Here is an 18,143-nt window from a genome sequence, read left to right as displayed (position 1 = left end):
GGTATTCTGCAACTAGAAAGATATTGTGGCGATTGCACATGTTCCATAGGCGAACCGCCTCCGCACACAGGGAGTGAGACCTGGCGCCCCCTTGCTTGTTTATATAATAGACGGTCGTTATATTGTCCGTCAGGACTCGTATGACCTGGTCTTGAATGACAGGAAGGAAGTGTTGACATGCCCTGTACACTGCCCTGAGCTCCAGAAAGTTGATGTGCATCAGCGACTCGTCTGGCAACCATAGGCCTTGTATTTGCTCGCGCCCGAGGTGCGCACCCCATCCGATGAGTGACGCATCCGTTGTCAATTGCATCGACGGTTGGGGGCGATGAAAGGGTACTCCTAACAATAGATTGTTTGGTACTGTCCACCAAGTGAGTGATTGCTTGACGTAGGTAGGTACTGTTATCGTCCTGTGGACGTCGCGTACATTGGGGGGACAGATTCGAGCCATCCAATGTTGTATGCAACGCAAATGTAACCTTGCGTGCTTCACTACGTATGTTGTTGAGGCCATGTGACCCATGAGCTGCAGGCACCTTAGTATGGGAACCTTTGGGCTGACGAGTAATATCTGAATCAAGTCTTGCATCGTGGAAAATCTTTCCATCGGTAATGATGCGCGTTCGGTTGTAGAGTCGAGACGGGCTCCTATGAACTGTATTGTTTGACATGTTCCAGTGATGACTTTGGAACGTTGAGAAGGAGTCCCAGCTCGTGAAAGAGCCTGCGTGTTATCTGAGTGGCGTTGATCGACTCCTGGAGTGACTGGGCTCTTATTAGGCAGTCGTCGAGATACGGGAAAATCATTATGTGAAGGCGACGTAAGTATGCCGTCACCACAGCCAGGGTCTTGGAGAAAACCCGCGGAGCCGACGAGAGACCGAACGGCAGGACCTTGTACTGGAAATGGTCTGTACCGATTTGGAAGCGCAGAAATCGTCTGTGTGCTGGGTGGATCGCAATGTGAAAATATGCGTCCTGAAGATCGAGGGATGTGAACCAATCCCCATTCTGAAGTGCTGGGATGATTGTAGTTAAGGTGACCATTCGGAAGCGTTGTTTCCGCAAGAAACGGTTGAGGTCGCGGAGATCTAGTATCGGTCTCCATCCCCCGACTTCTTTTCCGTTACGAAGTAGCGGGAGTAGAACCCTCTGCCCTTGAATTCGTCCGGAACACGTTCTATCGCCCCGATGGTAAGAAGACAGGCGACTTCCTGCCTGAGCAGTATCTCGTGAGATGGGTCCCTGAAAAGGGACGGGGCAGGGGGGGATGGGTGAGGAAGCGACGTGAATGGGATGGTATAGCCGAGACGAATTGTTTCGAGGACCCATTTGTCGGTGGTGATGTAGGCCCATCGATGGAGGTATGGTCTGAGGCGGTGATGAAATATCGCCTTCGAAGCACTCAGAATGGTATTGATGGGAATGGTTCTCAACCCCTCGAGGGGCGCGTCAAACTTGCTGCCTGGTACCCTGTTGGGAAGTTGTTTTGGGCGGCGGGCGTCTGCGTTGCTGTCGCTGTCTACCCCTCTGTTGGTCCTGGGGTCTATATTGAGGGGATTGCCGGAAGGGGGGCCTTTGTCTCTGGTAGGTCGTATATCGCTTTTTGCGGTATGGAGGGGTATACATTCCGAGCGTTTTCAGGGTGGTTCTGGAATCCTTCCCCGAGTGTAAGAGCTGGTCGGTCTTCTCGGAGAAGAGGTTCTTTCTGTCGAAAGGTAAGTCCTCGACCTTGGAAAACAGGTCTTTAGGAGCAGAAGACTGTTGCAGCCAGGATGCTCTGCGCATAACGACTGATGTAGCTGTCGTGCGCGCTGCTGCGTCAGCTGTGTCCAGAGCGATATTTAAGGCCGTTCCGGATGCTGCATAGCCCTCTTTTATCACAGCTTTTAGGATGTCCCGCTTTGACTCTGGGATATGCTGTAGCAAAGGTACAAGCTTGGCGTAGTTATCAAAGTTATGGTTCGCCAACAGTGCGGAGTAATTAGCCATTCTGAGTGCTAGAGTTGCCGAGGAATAGACTTTACGTCCGAATAAATCGAGACGTTTACTATCTCGGTCCGCAGCAGTAGGCTTGTACTGTGGCATCTTTGCTCTTTGCTGGACTGCATCCACTACCAAGGAGTTTGGTTGCGGATGCATGAATAGGAACTCCATTCCCTTGGCAGGGACAAAGTACTTTTTATCCGCCTTTTTATTCGTCGGAGGGACGGACGCAGGGGATTGCCAGATGTCATCCGCAATTTCAAGGATAGCCGCGTCCAAAGGTAAGGAGATCTTTGGTTGATGAGTGTGTTTAATATTACGAAGGAGGTGATGTTGCTTTTGCTCCACGTCACCCAATTGTACGTTCTGGCTGACCGCCACCCTCTGGAACAACTCCTGAAATTGACGAAGGTCGTCAGAAGGAGAAGTGTCGCCCTGAAACACTGCGTCGTCGGGGGACGATGAGGATTGTTGTGCCGGTGAACGGTCAGGTTCGACATCCCGAGCGGGAAGAGGTTGCTCGGCGTGGTAGGTAGACCCCGAGGGAGTTGGTGGTCTTACCGGATCAGAAGAAGACTGGTATTTTTGACTCTGCTGATAGGGCGAAACACGGCGATGATGGGGAGATGTGGAGTGACGGGATCTTATTGAGTATTCCGAGCGGGTTGATCTTGGTGATCGCGATCTGTCCCTATAATAGGTGCTGCGACTGGGTGAACGCAGGTCACGGCGATAAGAATGGCCAGAACGAGGTGATGTGTGGCCAGTATGAGAGAACTCAGAGTAGTGTGGGGACGGGGGCCGTGACTCTGGAGAAAACTCCGGGCTCGGGGATAGAGAAGACAATCCCCTGATCGCGTGGGCCGTAGGGGCTAGCAAATGCTCCGGTGGAGAAGATGCCGGGGTAGAGATGACTGAATGTGGAATCACTTCTACTGGCATCGGAGGAATCCGTGCCGACGTAGGCCCCCTCAGCGTTGCTGATCGACTCGGCACCGGTGATTGACTGTGCTCCCGAGATGTCTGGAGGGGAGAAGGCCGTCGCACCGTTGGTGAGCGCCTGTGCTGAGACGGTTCTTTCGGTGCCGAAGGGCGACTCGGTGCTGACGTGGTCGACGCCGGGGAGTGCCTCGGGGCCGAAGGTTGATGAGAGTCCCGTTGTTTGGTGGGAGGTGGTGGATGCTTCGGTGCATGCCTTGAAGGGCGGCTAACTTTCGCCGACTGTTTGTCCGTGATCTTCGGTTCCCGTGCAGTTGAGCCCGTAGGTACCGGTGATCGGCTCTGCGCTGGGGAGCGCCTCGGTGCCGGAGAGCGCCTCGGTGCCGGAGAGCGCCTCGGTGCCGGAGAGCGCGTCGGTGCGGGAGAGCGCCTCGGTGCAGTGGGCCTCGGTGCCGGGGAGCGACTACGGCTCAGTACTCGGCTATGGCCTGGTGCTGGGCTGCTCGGTGCCGGGCTACGGCTCAGTGCCGGGGAGCGGCTGCGGCTCGGTGCCGGGGAGTGGCTGCGTCTCGGTGCCGGGGAGCGGCTGCGTCTCGGTGCCGGGGAGCGGCCCGGCGCCGGGGGACGCTCGGTGCCGGGAGCGGTTTTCGGAGCCGCAGGCGGCCTGGAGACCGAGGGAACGGCAGATATGGTTGAGCCCGATATAGAAGGGCTCGGTGCCGACTTACTCCTGCTGTCTTTCGGCGGCCTCGCTACTTTCGCGGGCGGTGCCGTAGACGTCCCCGGTTGGTCATCAGCCGATCTTGAGGGTGGGAGAGACCGTGTCGGGGACGGTTTTCTTTTAAGTTTCTTGGGTTGTTCCAAGTGTCCTTTTGACTGCTGGACGTCCGGTTGTAGGGCTTTGTCGAATAGCAGGACTTTTAGGCGCATGTCCCTGTCCCGTCTAGCTCTAGCCGTCAGTTTGGAACAGTGGGGACATTTTTGGGGAATGTGACCTTCCCCGAGGCACCTGATGCACAGCGCGTGTCCGTCTGAGGCAGGCATTGCCTCGTGGCATTGACTGCACTTCTTAAAGCCCGGCATTGGAATGACTAACTTACTATCGAAGGAAAAACTGGTTTTTTTTTTTTTTTTTTTTTTTGTATACTAACGACTAGGATAACTATAACTTATGACTCTATAGAAAAAACTATATACAATAATATATAAAGTCTCTCTGTCTCTGTAGGAAACAGTAGTCACCAGAGAGACAATATTCCGTCCGCGGCCGAGGACGGTCAGGAGGAACTGGCGGGAGCCGGACCAGCGCTGCTCAAACGGCGCGAAAAGGCACGAGCCGCACTTCGCGCATGCGCGGTCCGGCAGACTACGGCTAGAAAAATCTCCGATCTGCGGCGCCGGGACAAGCCGACACCTACAGTGGAGCACCCACGGGACACTGCTCGAAGAAGAAGAAAAGGCTCGTGATGTTGTTCGGCATTGGTTACATTGTTTTGCTGTCATGGGTGTTCCAGTTTCTGTTAAAACTGATAATGGTCCTGCTTATATCTCCCACAAAGTTCAGTCCTTTTTGCAGGATTGGGGTGTAAGCCACACCACAGGCATTCCACACACCCCCACGGACCAGGCGATTGTTGAACGCACGCACCGCACTCTCAAGACCCTTCTTGATAAACAAAAAAGGGGGAATCCAATGGGAATGACCCCACAGGAGCGTTTGGACAAAGCTATGTATGTGTTAAACTTTTTAAATCTTTCTGATTTGTCTTTCACAGCAGCACAGTGCCACTTTGGGCGAGACTCTGCGTGGCCAGAGCGGCCACAGGTTTACTACAGACACCTGGAATCCAGACAGTGGCACGGTCCCGTTCCATTAATCACATGGGGACGTGGGTATGCCTGTGTTTCTCTTCCCTCAGGTCCCTATTGGCTTCCTGTGCAATTTGTTAAGCCAGCCAGGATTGGTACGTCATCGGCGCAAGGGATTCAACTCGAGAATGAAGGGACCGCTGCCGATCCGTAGCGACAAATCCATGACTGTCACCGCTGCATTTTTGTGGTTCCTGTGGAGCAGTTTCTGTGTGCATACTGCGACAGCACATTTGTATTGGGCGCACATCATTGATCCCCCCGTATTCAGGCCTGTGACGTGGTGGGATCCCTCACTGCCCATCAGTAACAATGGTACCGATTGGGTGGGAGGGGTGAGGATACCCCCTACAGCGGAACAGGAAACCCAGGTCGTTAATGTTACCAATGTCACCTTTGTCACCGACCTCCCACCGCTTTGCTTTTCTACCCTTTATGACTCAGGTCGTGTGCCCGTGCAGCCACAGTTGCACCTAGTGGCGCGGGAGCACGACGGAAGGGTTAACTATACCTTACTGAGCATTCCCAGGATGCACGGAAGCGGTAATGACTCCTGAGAGCCGTACGCCCCTGATTTGCCCCGCTGCATGATAAAAAGGATATCAGCAGATGCGGCACCGGTTTGGCAGGCATGTCGTGGATGCAGCCCCCTGGTACTCCGGGGCGAATTCGGCACGGTTGTGGATTAGGGCCCTCACGGTATGCTGTGGGATAAAGTGGACAATCGCACTGTCCCCTTCGGCCGGTATAATCATAGCCTTTCGTGGCATGGGGGAGGCTCTGCCGGTCCTGTGTTACAATTTATTACTAATGGGGATAACACCACGGCCTCCACGTTACAGAAGGGGGTTAGCATTTATGGGTTATAATCTAGGGAGTTTGATTTTAGAGAATTATACATCTAACTATATTAAGCAGCAAGATAATAGTGTTATGGTTTGTACTTCGCATCCATATGTTTTTGCCTTGGCAAAAAATGCAAGTTTTAAGAGATGTAATTTTTCCCATTCTTGTTATTTTGTTATGTTGTCTGAGGTGCGATATAAGACCTGCATTTCCATGAGTGATAATGTAACCTTTGTGTTCCCCTCTTTGACGATGCCCTGAGTTATGGATTCCTGTTAATCTCACACGAGACTGGGAAGGAGATAGTGGCTTTGGCCATCTTACAAGGTTTCTGCAGGAGGAGATTACTAACACTCGTAGACGTACGAAGCGATTTTTGGGGTGGCTGATTTTTGCTCTCGTGTCGGCAATTATTGTTCTTGCTTGTGCCACTGCTGCTATTGCCTCTTTAACCCAGTTGGTTAAGACTGCAAAAATGGTAGGGGAAACTCTAATAAACGTTACACGGGAGTTCCAAACACAGGAGACCATTGACGAAGAGATATTGGCGCGGCTTGAGGCCCTAGAAGCCGCAGTCATTTGGCTTGGTGATAGGCACGCAGCCTTAAAGACTAGGTTGTCTCTGCATTGTGATTGGGAGCACACTGCTGGAGGTCTCTGTGTGACATCCCTCCCTTGGAATTCATCAGTTCATGATTGGAACCTTGTTAAACACTATTTACAGGGTGCCTTTGATGTTTCTTTACGTTCTCATGTTAATTCTTTGCATGCTCAGTTAAAGAACCAAATTCAGCAATTGCAAGAATTAACCACACAAAAGGTTTTTGCTACTTTGCAATCTGACTTATCTTGGCTTAATCCTACTATGTGGTTTTCTGGATTAAATTTGCGCATGTGGGTGTTTATTGGACTTGCAAGTGGGCTTCTTATTGTGCTTTTTATAATTCTTTCTTTACTTTTTTCTTGTATTCGTTCTGCTCGGAAAGTTGAGGCTCGTGTAATGACAATGTTACTTATTAATGGTATTGTTTTGTATAAAAGAGGGGGAGATGTAGAGAATCAACAAGTATAGTGCTTTGGCCGTGTGACAGGGCATCCCAAGGACGAAACCAAGCAAGACTCCTGAGCCAACAATAACAACATCTGCCCGAGTCAACGACCTTCGAGAATGCTGTGTTGGGGCTGGGAAAAAGCACAGTTTGTGAAAAAGCAGGATGTGGACTTTTGGGAAGTTGAGAGGGTATAAAGATAGTTGTAATCTTGCAATAAAATGATTTCGTGCTTGCACCGGCCGGAGTCCGTGCCTTCATACACCACATGAGACTTCCCAAGGCAATGAATGTACTGGGAGTGGCTTCACAACTCACTAAGATAGTCTCCTGCAAGAAAGGCCACATTTAAAACTGTGATAGGCAGGCATACCCTTCTAGAAATTTAAACTTCTCCAGATGAGAAAAAAACCTGAAATACCATAGTCCTTTCCCTTAACTATTACTAGCTGCCATTACTACAGGCAGTCCCCGGTTACATGGATCCGACTTACATCAGATCCCTATTTACAAACGGGTGAGGCAACCCCGCACTAGCTGCTTCCCCCCAGCAGACCAGGGAGACGCGAAGCTAGCGCCTCCCCCCGAGCAGACCAGGGAGACGCAGAGCGGCTTTTCTCAGCAGACACCTCAGCTTGAGAATAAAGGACTAAGGGAAGTGAGGTGTGGGAGAATAAAACTGAGCTCTGGAGAAATGTTTGGCTAGAGTTTCCCCTACAATATGTACCAGTTCCGACTTACATACAAATTCAACTTAAGAACAAACCTACAGTCCCTATCTTGTACGTAACCCGGGGACTGCCTGTATAACTAAGTTAAGTGAATCTATGGGGAGAAAAAAAACTACAGTGGAGGCAAACTCAACTCAGACACTACTAAGGCTCCATTTCATGCAAAGTGGTTGAGAAGGAACTGAGAACAGTTCACCTCCACAACTGTATATATCCATAGTCAAGAGCACAAGGCTGAGAAGAGCATATGCACAGGTCGAACAGGCACTGCAACTTAAAAGCTCTAAACGCAGAGGGCACACTCTCCTGAAATGGAGCACCCATAGTGACACTACTTGAAGAAAAGTGAAAGGTAATTAAATGACAATTACCAAGTCAGGAAAATATATCTAGAGGGGTACCTCAGTATCAGTGTTAGGACTGATCTGATCATCTGAAAGAGGTATTTATCAGTATGCTAATGAACTCCACAGTTGATATTAAAATGAAAAGAGATGGGAACCCCAACAAACATGGAGAAATTAGAAACATATAGAAAATAAAATGAGATTCAACTTGGAAAAATGTAAGCAATCTGGAAAAGAAATAATTTTAGAACAATGATGCTCAAACAAAAAACATCTAGAAGCAATAATGCTGAAGAGAACTAAAGCAATATATATAGCTGTAAAAAGGCCAATGCATTTCCGGATTACACAGGCAAGTACACTAAGGGGAAGGGTGGTAGTGGTCCTTCTCCACATGACTAGTTTGATAACACAATGTTTCTGGGCAAGACACTTTCAGAAAGATTCCGAAAAAAAGAGTAATTCAAGCAATAAGGACGCTAGAATAATTGACTGATGAGGAAAGGTGTTAAACGTTAAATATGTACAGTTAAGGATGAGAGAAGGCAATGGGAAGGAAGAATAAAAGGATATAAATTCATTATATTTAAAGACTGAACACTAGAAGGAATGACATTATTTATGTAACTATAACTAGTGACTCAAGTTATGAGGAATGGGATGAAAAGTATACATTTAGACTGTTATATGGAGGGAGGGAGAATTCCTGAATACAGAGAATCTTCTAAGAGAAGTACTGGATTCACCATTGTGAAGAACTAGAATGGGCAAAGCATTGAAAGTGTTTTAATTGGGAATAATCCTTCATTGTCAGGGAGTGGTATGGGTGTTCTAGGTCTATCAGACCTTTAAAATTTCATAATCCATGATAGTACAGGGATTAGATTATAAAGTGGTTAAATAAATGGTAGCTGCAGATATTCTTACACATCAGTACTACAGTCATCAAAATTATGTAATAGATTTTTCCAAATATGCTTACCTTCATTTTCCCACTGTACTTCGGATCAGAAATTGTTTCAAAGGCTGCATCTTTGCTCAGCTGAACAAAATCTGGAAACTCAGAAAATACCTGGTGGCATACCCTTTTGATAATATCTTCCTATAATAAAAGGCAGAAAATTTGATCAACACAAACAAGAAAAATTGAGTTCAATATTAGAGATAGTTTGGTCCATCATTAATCTGTGAAAGAGTGAAATGGGCTAAAAGGATATTTGTGATGACACTGAAATTAGCAGTAAAATTTATGAAGTGCTCAGTACAAAAACCTCTGACATGAATAAACTAAAACCTCTTTTTTCTTTGAAAGATAAGAGGCTATATCTTACTATATATTTTAGAAATGTGCATCTGTCCCTGTCTGGTGTCCATGAGTTCTTTTGTTCAAGAATGTCTCCTGAACGTCTCCTAGCGGTCAGAGCTAGGACCACTGAATTTGGTATGCAGCTCCCTCTTATCAGAACTTAAAGCATGGTCAGGGCTTGGTTGTGCCAGGATAATGGGAATGTGCCATGGAATTCAAATGTTTCTCATAAAATGGAAATGGGGGGAGGGTCTGGCAGGAGGGACAGTTATACTACAAAATGACCACAGAGGGGCAGCAAGGGGCCAGAGATGAGGACCAGAACAGCTTTAACTCCACTGTGCCAAGAGGGAGTAGAGGTGGAGAACTATCTACTATATGTTTTAAAGTGTTTGTTTGTGTCCCCCACCTGAGGAACATGCACCGCTTCCCCAGCTGTCCCTGCTGCAGCAGCCGTGGACAGGCGCTTCTCACCTGGTCCCAAGCTGCTGTGGTGAGAAAGCTGCTGGAGTTGTCCTCTCTCCCCAACATGGCCTGCATGCTGAATCTTTCATCCCCAGTCCCACCCAAGAACAATGATTTAAAACAAAATTTAAACAAAAATGAATTGAGTTAAGGACTAGGGATGTTAAATTTAGATTAATTGGCTAATCAAATAGTCGATGCAATTTGCATCAACTATTTGATTAGTCGATAAGGGCACCTCCACTTCACTTCAAAGGCAAAATCCCTGAGGCCAGCACAGGTTAAATAGGGAACTCAAGCAGTCCCCTGCTGGCCACGTGCTCCCTGCATCATTTTGAAGTGGCAGTGCTGCATAGAGCTCGGGGTCAGCTGGCGGGGGGGAGAGAGTCAGCTGATCCCAGGCTCCATGCGGTGTTGCCACTTTGAAACACTTTTGGGAGCCTGGCGTCAGGCTCCACGTGGTGTTTCAAAGTGACAGCGCTGCATCCCCAGCTAACCCCAGGCCCCATGCACTACTGCCGTTTTGAAGCACCCCGTCTTCTCCCCACCTTGCTGCCTCTTTCTGATACAGGAAGCAAGGGGTGAAGAAGTGACTAGTTAACTAGACATTCATATCCCTATTAAGAAAACGAACAATGCCAGGTAAATCTTCCGTTGTTTAAACATGAGAGTTCTAGTAACTAGAGTCTGCTCAAATACAAGATCGTTCTCTCTCCCAAATTAAAGAAAAGTGCATTGCCTCAACTGGAAAATTACCAATGACAGATTTCCACATGTATTGAAGAGAGCATTGCAATTTTTTTCATTCCTTAAAGAGGAGGTTCCCAATCTTTCAAGATTATGAGAAGTATCATTAATTTTCTGATCTCAGGTGCCACAATGGAAGATATGGCTGCAGACTGCCTTTAAATTCTTCCTCCTCCCCACCTTTTTTTAAGGCTTTATTATTTGTTTAGTACAAAGGTGGAGCTGGGTTCACTTCTTGCTGACTCTGAAGAAGAGTTAAAATTTTAGGAACAATGTCAGGAAGGAGGGCAAACAGATTGGAAGGTAAATTTCTTAGGCGGGGGTGGGGGGAAGGAGCGGGAGAAAAAAGGCAATGAACTGGAGGTGACAAAAGGGCATTAAGACTGATCCTAAGATACTGAGTTCAATGGGAGTAAGGATACTAGGTACCTTGTAGGGCCAGGCTCAGAAATATTGACGGATGGAATTAGAGCCAGTAAGCAATAAGATAGTAGAAAGCTTGGGTTCTAATTGTCAACATTTTAAATCAGTCTTTTGTGTAAAGATGTAATCTCACAGGTATCAACTGATACACAGACAATAAATACACATGGGCAAGGAGTACACCATTAAATAATACTGTAACTCTAGCCTACTATATCATACCAGAAACTATTTCAGGCACTGCAGCATCCAGTAATTTCCATATACGCTTTGATTTTTTGTCATAACAAAAGCACCACTATTCTTCCAAAGCACATCTGACAGAAACAATATTTTAAAAATGACATTTAGGCACAGTATAGTGATCTGTAGGGATGCAAAAAATGGGGAAAATAATAACCGTAAACTGACAAAGCTCTATCAGTTACAGAGTTAACTGCGGTGCTCCTGGCCCTGCGGGACTACCAGCAGCCTTATGAAGCGTTTAACTTTTGTCAATAACTGATAATGAGCTTATCAGTAATCATTTAACCAGTTTAACTGTTACATCCTTAGTGACAGGTACCAGTATAAGGTCCTAGACAGTTAGATGTATATTTTGCAAAGAGGATTTCCTTCTTGAAAAGACAAATTGCCACATAAAGCCAGGAATTCTGCACTTTTATCCTCTTGAGACTTCTAAATGACTGTGATAAAATCCCTTTCTGTTTCACTCATTCGAAATCTTAAAGGTAAATAAAAACACTTGAAAAAATGTCTATTCTGCCACTGTCTTCACTTGTGAAAATTAGTGAAGTGAATTTCAAGAAAACATCTGTATGCCAACACCATTTTGACTTGCAAATTCCCCCTTTCTATTTGAACTGACACAATCTTCTCCTTGCCCCTACTTTCTGCTTATGCTATTCAACACAGCTCATCTATCTCAAAAGTATATAATTCCTTTGGAGAGCAGATGCCCTACAATGTTTTCTGTTTTCACAAAGCCGCCCACACTTGAGAAATTCTTTTGATAAACAAAACAGCTACAAGTAGTTGCCTCTGACATTATTTGAAGTAACAGTAAAATGTCTACTCATCTCAATAATTATTCTCTCCATCAAAATTCAATTTTTAAAAAAACTGCTCATGACTAAATGAAAAATATTACTACTGTTAAAAATTACTGAATAAAGGTTGATCCCGCATTATAAAAGCCAATGGAAATTTTGTTAATCAAAATTATGGGAGTAGGATCAGACATGATGCACTAACCAAAGTAGTTCCATTTCAGCTAGCTACACAAAAAGATGTGGGTAAATAAAGTTGAAAAGAAGTGCCCAGTCATAATTATAGCTAGTTGCTACAACAAGATACTTTTGCTACAAAAATTTACAACTTTGCTTTTCAGGTATACTAAAACCAACCTGATGTTTGCTGGTGTTCTCTGTCTGTAGTAGAGCAGCATGATTAGCAACCTTTCGAAGGATTGTCAGGTAACTGAAATATAGTGCCCTCATTGTTTCACCATGAGCATTTGTCTGTAAAAACAAAAAAACAAACAAAAAAATCTTCCTAAAAGTACAAACATCATAAAGAAATGTAAATATTCAAAATGGTAATCTAACCATCTTTACTGGTAACTGACAGAATCAGCATTCTAGGCCACTAGAGCTGTCATTTTCAGCAGAAAACATGTTCACAATTTTAAAGTATTTTGTAAAATCTCTTCTATACTGATTCATGCGGAAATCGTATTGATTTTATTAACAATACAGCATGACAGAGAATTACCTTCAATTTTTCTGCATTTTCTAACAAAGCATTAACAGAAAATATTCTTTCAGTGCCAGTGCCTTGAGCAGCTCAAGGCGGCCCCCTAATTATTAATATGTAATGTGGGGAGGGTCCCAAAATTATTCCAGCTAGCATCGCCTCTGCTTATATATTTACACTGTTTATATTTCTTCTTAAATATTTCACAGAACATGTAATTTATAGAAAGGTAGGGTAACCAAGAGGCCAACTAACAGATCATATGATAAACAGAAAGGAAAATGTAATAATTTAAAATTTAAACAGTAGCTGTTTTAATGACATCTTATCCAACGACTGCAAATACTGTTCTTTATTAAAAGAAACTCAACAATATTTTACCAACAGCTAAAATATAATTAAAATGTCTTGAAATATTCATGCAAGATTTTCTGCTGCATCAGTACTGACATCAGATGACTGTGTATTCCTGGTTATGGCTGAACGACTTTAAGCATGTAAATATGCCAAAAAAAAAAAAACAGTCAGTGCATATCACTGAAGTCATTAACTGACAAATAATAAAAATGACAGTTTTAACATTTGCACTCCATTCCAAACATTATTCTTAACTGAATACTATAAAGTTTTAAGTAGTGCCCAATCATGTCTCCCCCCTCACTTCCATCTCTAATTCCTAGATTTCATATGTAACTTCAGGAAGATATTCTATAGCCATCTATTGTGCACTTAAGAATCCCAAACATGACCAAGGGCCTTCAGTAATTTCAAGTGCCATTAGCAAACTAAACGAAATGGAGTGTCACCTCTCCACAAAACATCTTGAGACACAGAGATAATGGAAAGAGTTAATGTAAAAATTAATGAATAACCTGCAGCATATGTTCATAATGTAAATATATTAATAAAATAAGTAATTCAAAGGCTACCTTATTATAAAAGCATTTCTACAAGAGATAATATAGATGGGGTTATCACACTGAAACACAGCTGAAAAACATTCATAATGTATATGTAGAATAAAATACACTATATAAAAAGTATCATTGGCCAATCTCTCCTGCTTATTTTACTATTACAGGCAGTCCCCGACTTACGCGGATCCGACTTATGTCGGATCCGCACTTACGAACGGGGCTCTCTTGCCCCGGAGCTCACAGGCAGCGGTCAGCCACCTCGAGCTCCGGGGCAAGAAAAGCTGCTCCCAGTGCCCCTGGTCTGCTGGGGACTGTCTGCCAGAGCAAAGCCTCAGAAGCGGGGGATCCCGCCACTGCTGCGGGTTCGCTCGCGGTGTCCCTGGTCTGCTGGAGACGGTCCCCAGCAGACCAGGGACACCGCAAGCGAACCCGCAGCTGCGGGGGGTCCCGCGCTTCTGAGGCTTTGCTCTGGCAAAGCCTCAGAAGCGCGGGGACCCCGCCGCGGCTGCGGGTTTGCTCCCGGTGCCCCTGGTCTGCTGGGGACCGTCTCCAGCAAACCAGGGGCACCAGGAGCAAAGCGGTCCAGCGCCAGAGCAAAGCCTCAGAGGCAAGGCACCCCCCCGCTGCCGCTTTGCTCCCTGTGTCCCTGGTCTGCTGGGGGGGGGGCGCAGCTAGTGTGCCCCCCCCAGCAGACCAGGCTTTTGTTGTGGACCCTGGGGCAGAGCAGCTGGGGCGCTACCGGTTGGTCCCGCAGCGCCGCTCTGGGCACTACTGGACCAACCCGGCAGCACCCCAACTGCTCTGCCCCAGGCGTCCTGATTCAGCCGCTGCTGGTCAGTTTCAGCAGCGGCTGAATCAGGACTCCTGGGGCAGAGCAGCTGGGGTGCTGCTGGGTTGGTCCAGTAGCGCCGAGGAGCGGTGCTACTGGAGCAACCCAGCAGCACCCCAGCTGCTCTGCCCCAGACGTCCCCAACTCAGCCGTTGCTGAAACTGACCAGCGCTGACTACAGGAAGCCCGAGGCACAGTTGTTCTGCCCCGGGCTTCCTGGAATCAGCTGCTGATCAGTTTCAGCAGCAGCTGACTTGGGGTTCTTAAGTTGAATCTGTATGTAAGTCAGAACTGGCGGTCAGTTTCAGCAGCGGCTGAATCTGGATGCCAGTTCCGACTTACATACAGATTCAACTTAAGAACAAACCTACAGTCCCTATCTTGTACGTAACCCGGGGACTGCCTGTATTGTAAAGTGTGTATTTAATAGGGATTTTCATTTATAGAACAACTTCTGCAGCGAAATTACAAATGTACGCTATGACTATAATTATAACCTATTGCTATTTGAGCACAGAAGCTAGAAGAACGTGCCAATGACTCCCCTAATTCATCTGTCCCCTGCAGGCTGTTCTTGATTGTACCTTTTCTAATGTTTTACCACAGCCCTAAGGCGGCTGGCTAGTCCACAACCTAACACATCCCGAGTAAGGCAGTTTTTTCTTGATGTCCAACCTAATTTTTTCCATTCTTAAAATGGAAAAGATGTTAAATTTAGATTAATCGACTAATAGAACAGTCGGTGTAATTTGCATTGACTATTTGATTAGTCGATATGGGCGCCTCTGCCTCTGAAATGTAGCAAGAGCTCTGCTGTTGCTACATTTCAAAAGCGGAAGTGCCACCAGTTCCCTGCTGCGCCCCCTTCTCCCCATGGAGATGGTGCTGGGGGGAAACAAGCTTTTAAGTCAGATCTCTCCAGCACTGGATCCTGCTCCTGCTCCTTGTTGCTCATCTCTGATAGAGGCAGCGGGGGGAGGGGGAGAGAAGGAGAGTGACTAGTTGAGTCACTAGTCAACTATCTGATAAGCAATTGCTTATCAGATAGTCAACTAGTCACTTGCATCCCTAATTTGAACCACTTGACTGAGAAAATCTGTCCACAACCTCTCTCAACCCAGATTGTGACAACCCTTAAAATACAGGTGTCAAGGGGAGAGCAAAGTGGTAGACTTAGACAGATAGGCTTAGACAATGAGGGGGTACACAGAAGAAAACATAAGAGATTGCAGTAAAAGTACTAGGCCGACTAACACAACGACAGCATTTAAGTGAAAAGACAGAATAAATAGGAATTTAGAAAAAAAAATTGCTTAAACAGGAGAAGTAAACAATGGGAAGAATACTAACCAGCCAAAAAAATACTCTTATTTGAGACTCATAAAAGAGAATAAATTCAGAGCAGACAAAGACTACAAGAAGTCTTCAGTAACTGCTACTTCAGAGAACAGCAACACCAGTGAAGCTTGAGGCAACTTCCATCACAGCACTTCTACCAATAGTTTACAGATGGCCTGTGTCTCAGTCAGTTTGATTTATTTTGTCTAGGTTGTTCACAAGCTGCCTGAAGTTATCTGATTTTATTTTACATGTAACCACAGAATAAGCAGCATCTGCACACCCGGGGCATTTTAAGGGACAAGGTTATGAGTTTGCTGAAGTAACCGTCCAGAATTCAGTTCTTGGGTTTGAACTGACCAAAAAAACCAAAACATACATACCTTACCAAAGCCTCCTCCTGAATACCTTCTCCTTGTACGTAAAGTGCAACAGAGGTATTGAGTGGAAGGTCACAATTTATCAGTGGGTACAGTTAAGTCTGAATTAACTTGAAACTACACACAGTTAAGTTTTGTTTTTTAAACTATAATAACTCTGAAGTTGTTACCCTATGTTCTCCAATTAACAGAAACTATATTTATAATTTTAACTGGAGTTTAATAGCATTTTTTCTGGAGTTTAATATTTAAATAGTTTTCTTGTATGCACAGTATTTTTCCTTGTTTTATTCATTGATTTCCCCAAATAATTTTTATTTTTAATAGATTTTGTTGGCAGTGTATTTATGTACATTTATCTTTTGTTTCACTTCACCCTTGTGAATTGTTACATAGTTTAAGACAGCTCCTTCTTTGCAAAAATAACCATTTGTGAATAGTGACTACCTCTATCTCTTTTCCTAATTAGAGACAGCGAACGAGAAAATCTCAGTCATCAATGTGTCATAACTATCAGCAAATATTGGTTATTTCATGGCAACAGCCAAGTAAACTACCAACTTTCATCCCCCAACTTAGGTTATTAAACAAATATAAAAAGGGATCACTGAATTTACATTCTGCCCTCAATTTCTACAAAAATTGTGTGTGGTGAAATAGCCTGTGAATCTAAGGGAATAGTGGTTTTGAGGGGCAGAGTATCAATGTAGCAATGCTCCATCTTCAACTCCTTTTCTGTTGAGCTATTAGGAACCAGGCCTGCAAAATAGGCAGGGGCAATCATTCCGTCAAGTATGTATGTGCCTTCACATTTTCCATACTAGCAGGATGGAGTGATGAAAGTTACTGTACGTCCTGAAATCTAGATTGTGAAAATACTTACTTTGTAACAACAATTCTTCCTTTTACGGCCACTGCTACAACCACAGGGCTCCCGTGCTCGAAGTACTAAGCTTACATCTTCGGTTGCCAATACAGCCTGATATACTTGTTTCTGGAACTCTGTCAAGGAACAGTACACCATCTGCCAATATAGAACCCCAAAATACAATTGTAAATATCATGAAGGAAAAATCAAAAGACGATCACAAGAAGAATTTAAAATACTAAATAAAATGTTAAAATTAAATAAAATGGAAAATAAACTGGTAGATATATAGGAAGTTAAAGGGCATTGTTCTGCTCCCAATAAAGAAAGGAAAGCTGAATGTGCTGAAAAAAACAAGTGTGTGAAAATATGGTCAACAGGTAACTGCAGTAATTTTAATACATTTTTTTTTACCAATTCTATTAGCATTATTAAAGTCAAACTATGTCAATCGCTCTTTAGTCTTAATTCCACTGCATTTTCGTTATGCTTTTGGGGGGAGGGGGGAGAGGAGATGAGCAAGTGAAAGGTTTAAAATGTCTAGCTGTAAAGGTTCTTGTCCACTTAATCAGAATGATTTATTTAACATTTCCTTTCATTCCCCTTTGGCACTATTGTGGAACACTACTTCAGTCAGGGAAGACAGAACACAGTCAAATCTAAGGTAGCCACTAAAGCAGTCACAGGAATGAGAGAGAGGATCTGTACAGTGGTTTGTCCAAAACGCTTATCCCTCCTCCCAAAGACCATGGGTGGCATCTCCATGACATCTTTGGTCTTAACCAGCAGGAGACAGAAAATCCCAAGATCACTTCTGAACTTAGGCCACCCACATAGCAGCAGCACCATGCTGTGCTGTAATAATACAACAGTAACTTGAACATATACTCACATTAACAAGAGAATGAAGAGAAATAAAACCTGCTAGATTTAGAAAAGCATTGACTGACAATTGTGTTAATCTTTCCTTTAGAAGACACAGTTTGGATGACATTATTACAGGCTCTATATGAAGAACAAAACAAAATCTAGAAAAGCAGCTGCAGGCTAATGTGTTTAATTTATTAAAAGTATTTATGCGTGGTGGTTAGATAAATTCTCATATTCATCAAAACTTTCTAGTCATGATTATTTTTAAAAAGTATGAATTCTTAAATTATATTTATGGCAGCACTAGTAAAACAACCACAAGTAGTCACAATTTACTTTAAACCCATTTAAAATCATTTCAAAGTAGTCTATTAAAATGAATACCAAAAAAGGAGAGAAATTCAAGTAACTTCCTTTTAACAAGTTTTAATTTATATATTATCAGATTCCATATCCTGACTAGGTTTTCAAAAGA

General features: G+C 44.7%; 1 protein-coding gene across 7 annotated transcripts in view; it reads right to left on the bottom strand.

Moving 5' to 3' along the window:
- Positions 1–18,143, bottom strand: part of ERCC6L2 (ERCC excision repair 6 like 2) — a 126,016-nt gene that overhangs the window by 77,208 nt on the left and 30,665 nt on the right. For all 7 annotated transcript variants that reach the window (XM_075931826.1, XM_075931828.1, XM_075931829.1 and 4 more), the window contains 3 exons: positions 16,814–16,954; positions 12,118–12,231; positions 8,753–8,872 (listed from right to left, as the gene is read on the bottom strand). In XM_075931826.1, the coding sequence (XP_075787941.1) occupies positions 8,753–8,872; positions 12,118–12,231; positions 16,814–16,954 (375 nt within the window). The remainder of the gene's footprint in view (positions 1–8,752; positions 8,873–12,117; positions 12,232–16,813; positions 16,955–18,143) is intronic.

This window comes from Pelodiscus sinensis, chromosome 6, assembly GCF_049634645.1.
Source record: "Pelodiscus sinensis isolate JC-2024 chromosome 6, ASM4963464v1, whole genome shotgun sequence".
NCBI classification, from domain to species: Eukaryota; Metazoa; Chordata; order Testudines; family Trionychidae; genus Pelodiscus; species Pelodiscus sinensis.
Note: the sequence above shows the minus strand (reverse complement) of the source record. Positions and strands in the feature narration are given on the sequence as shown.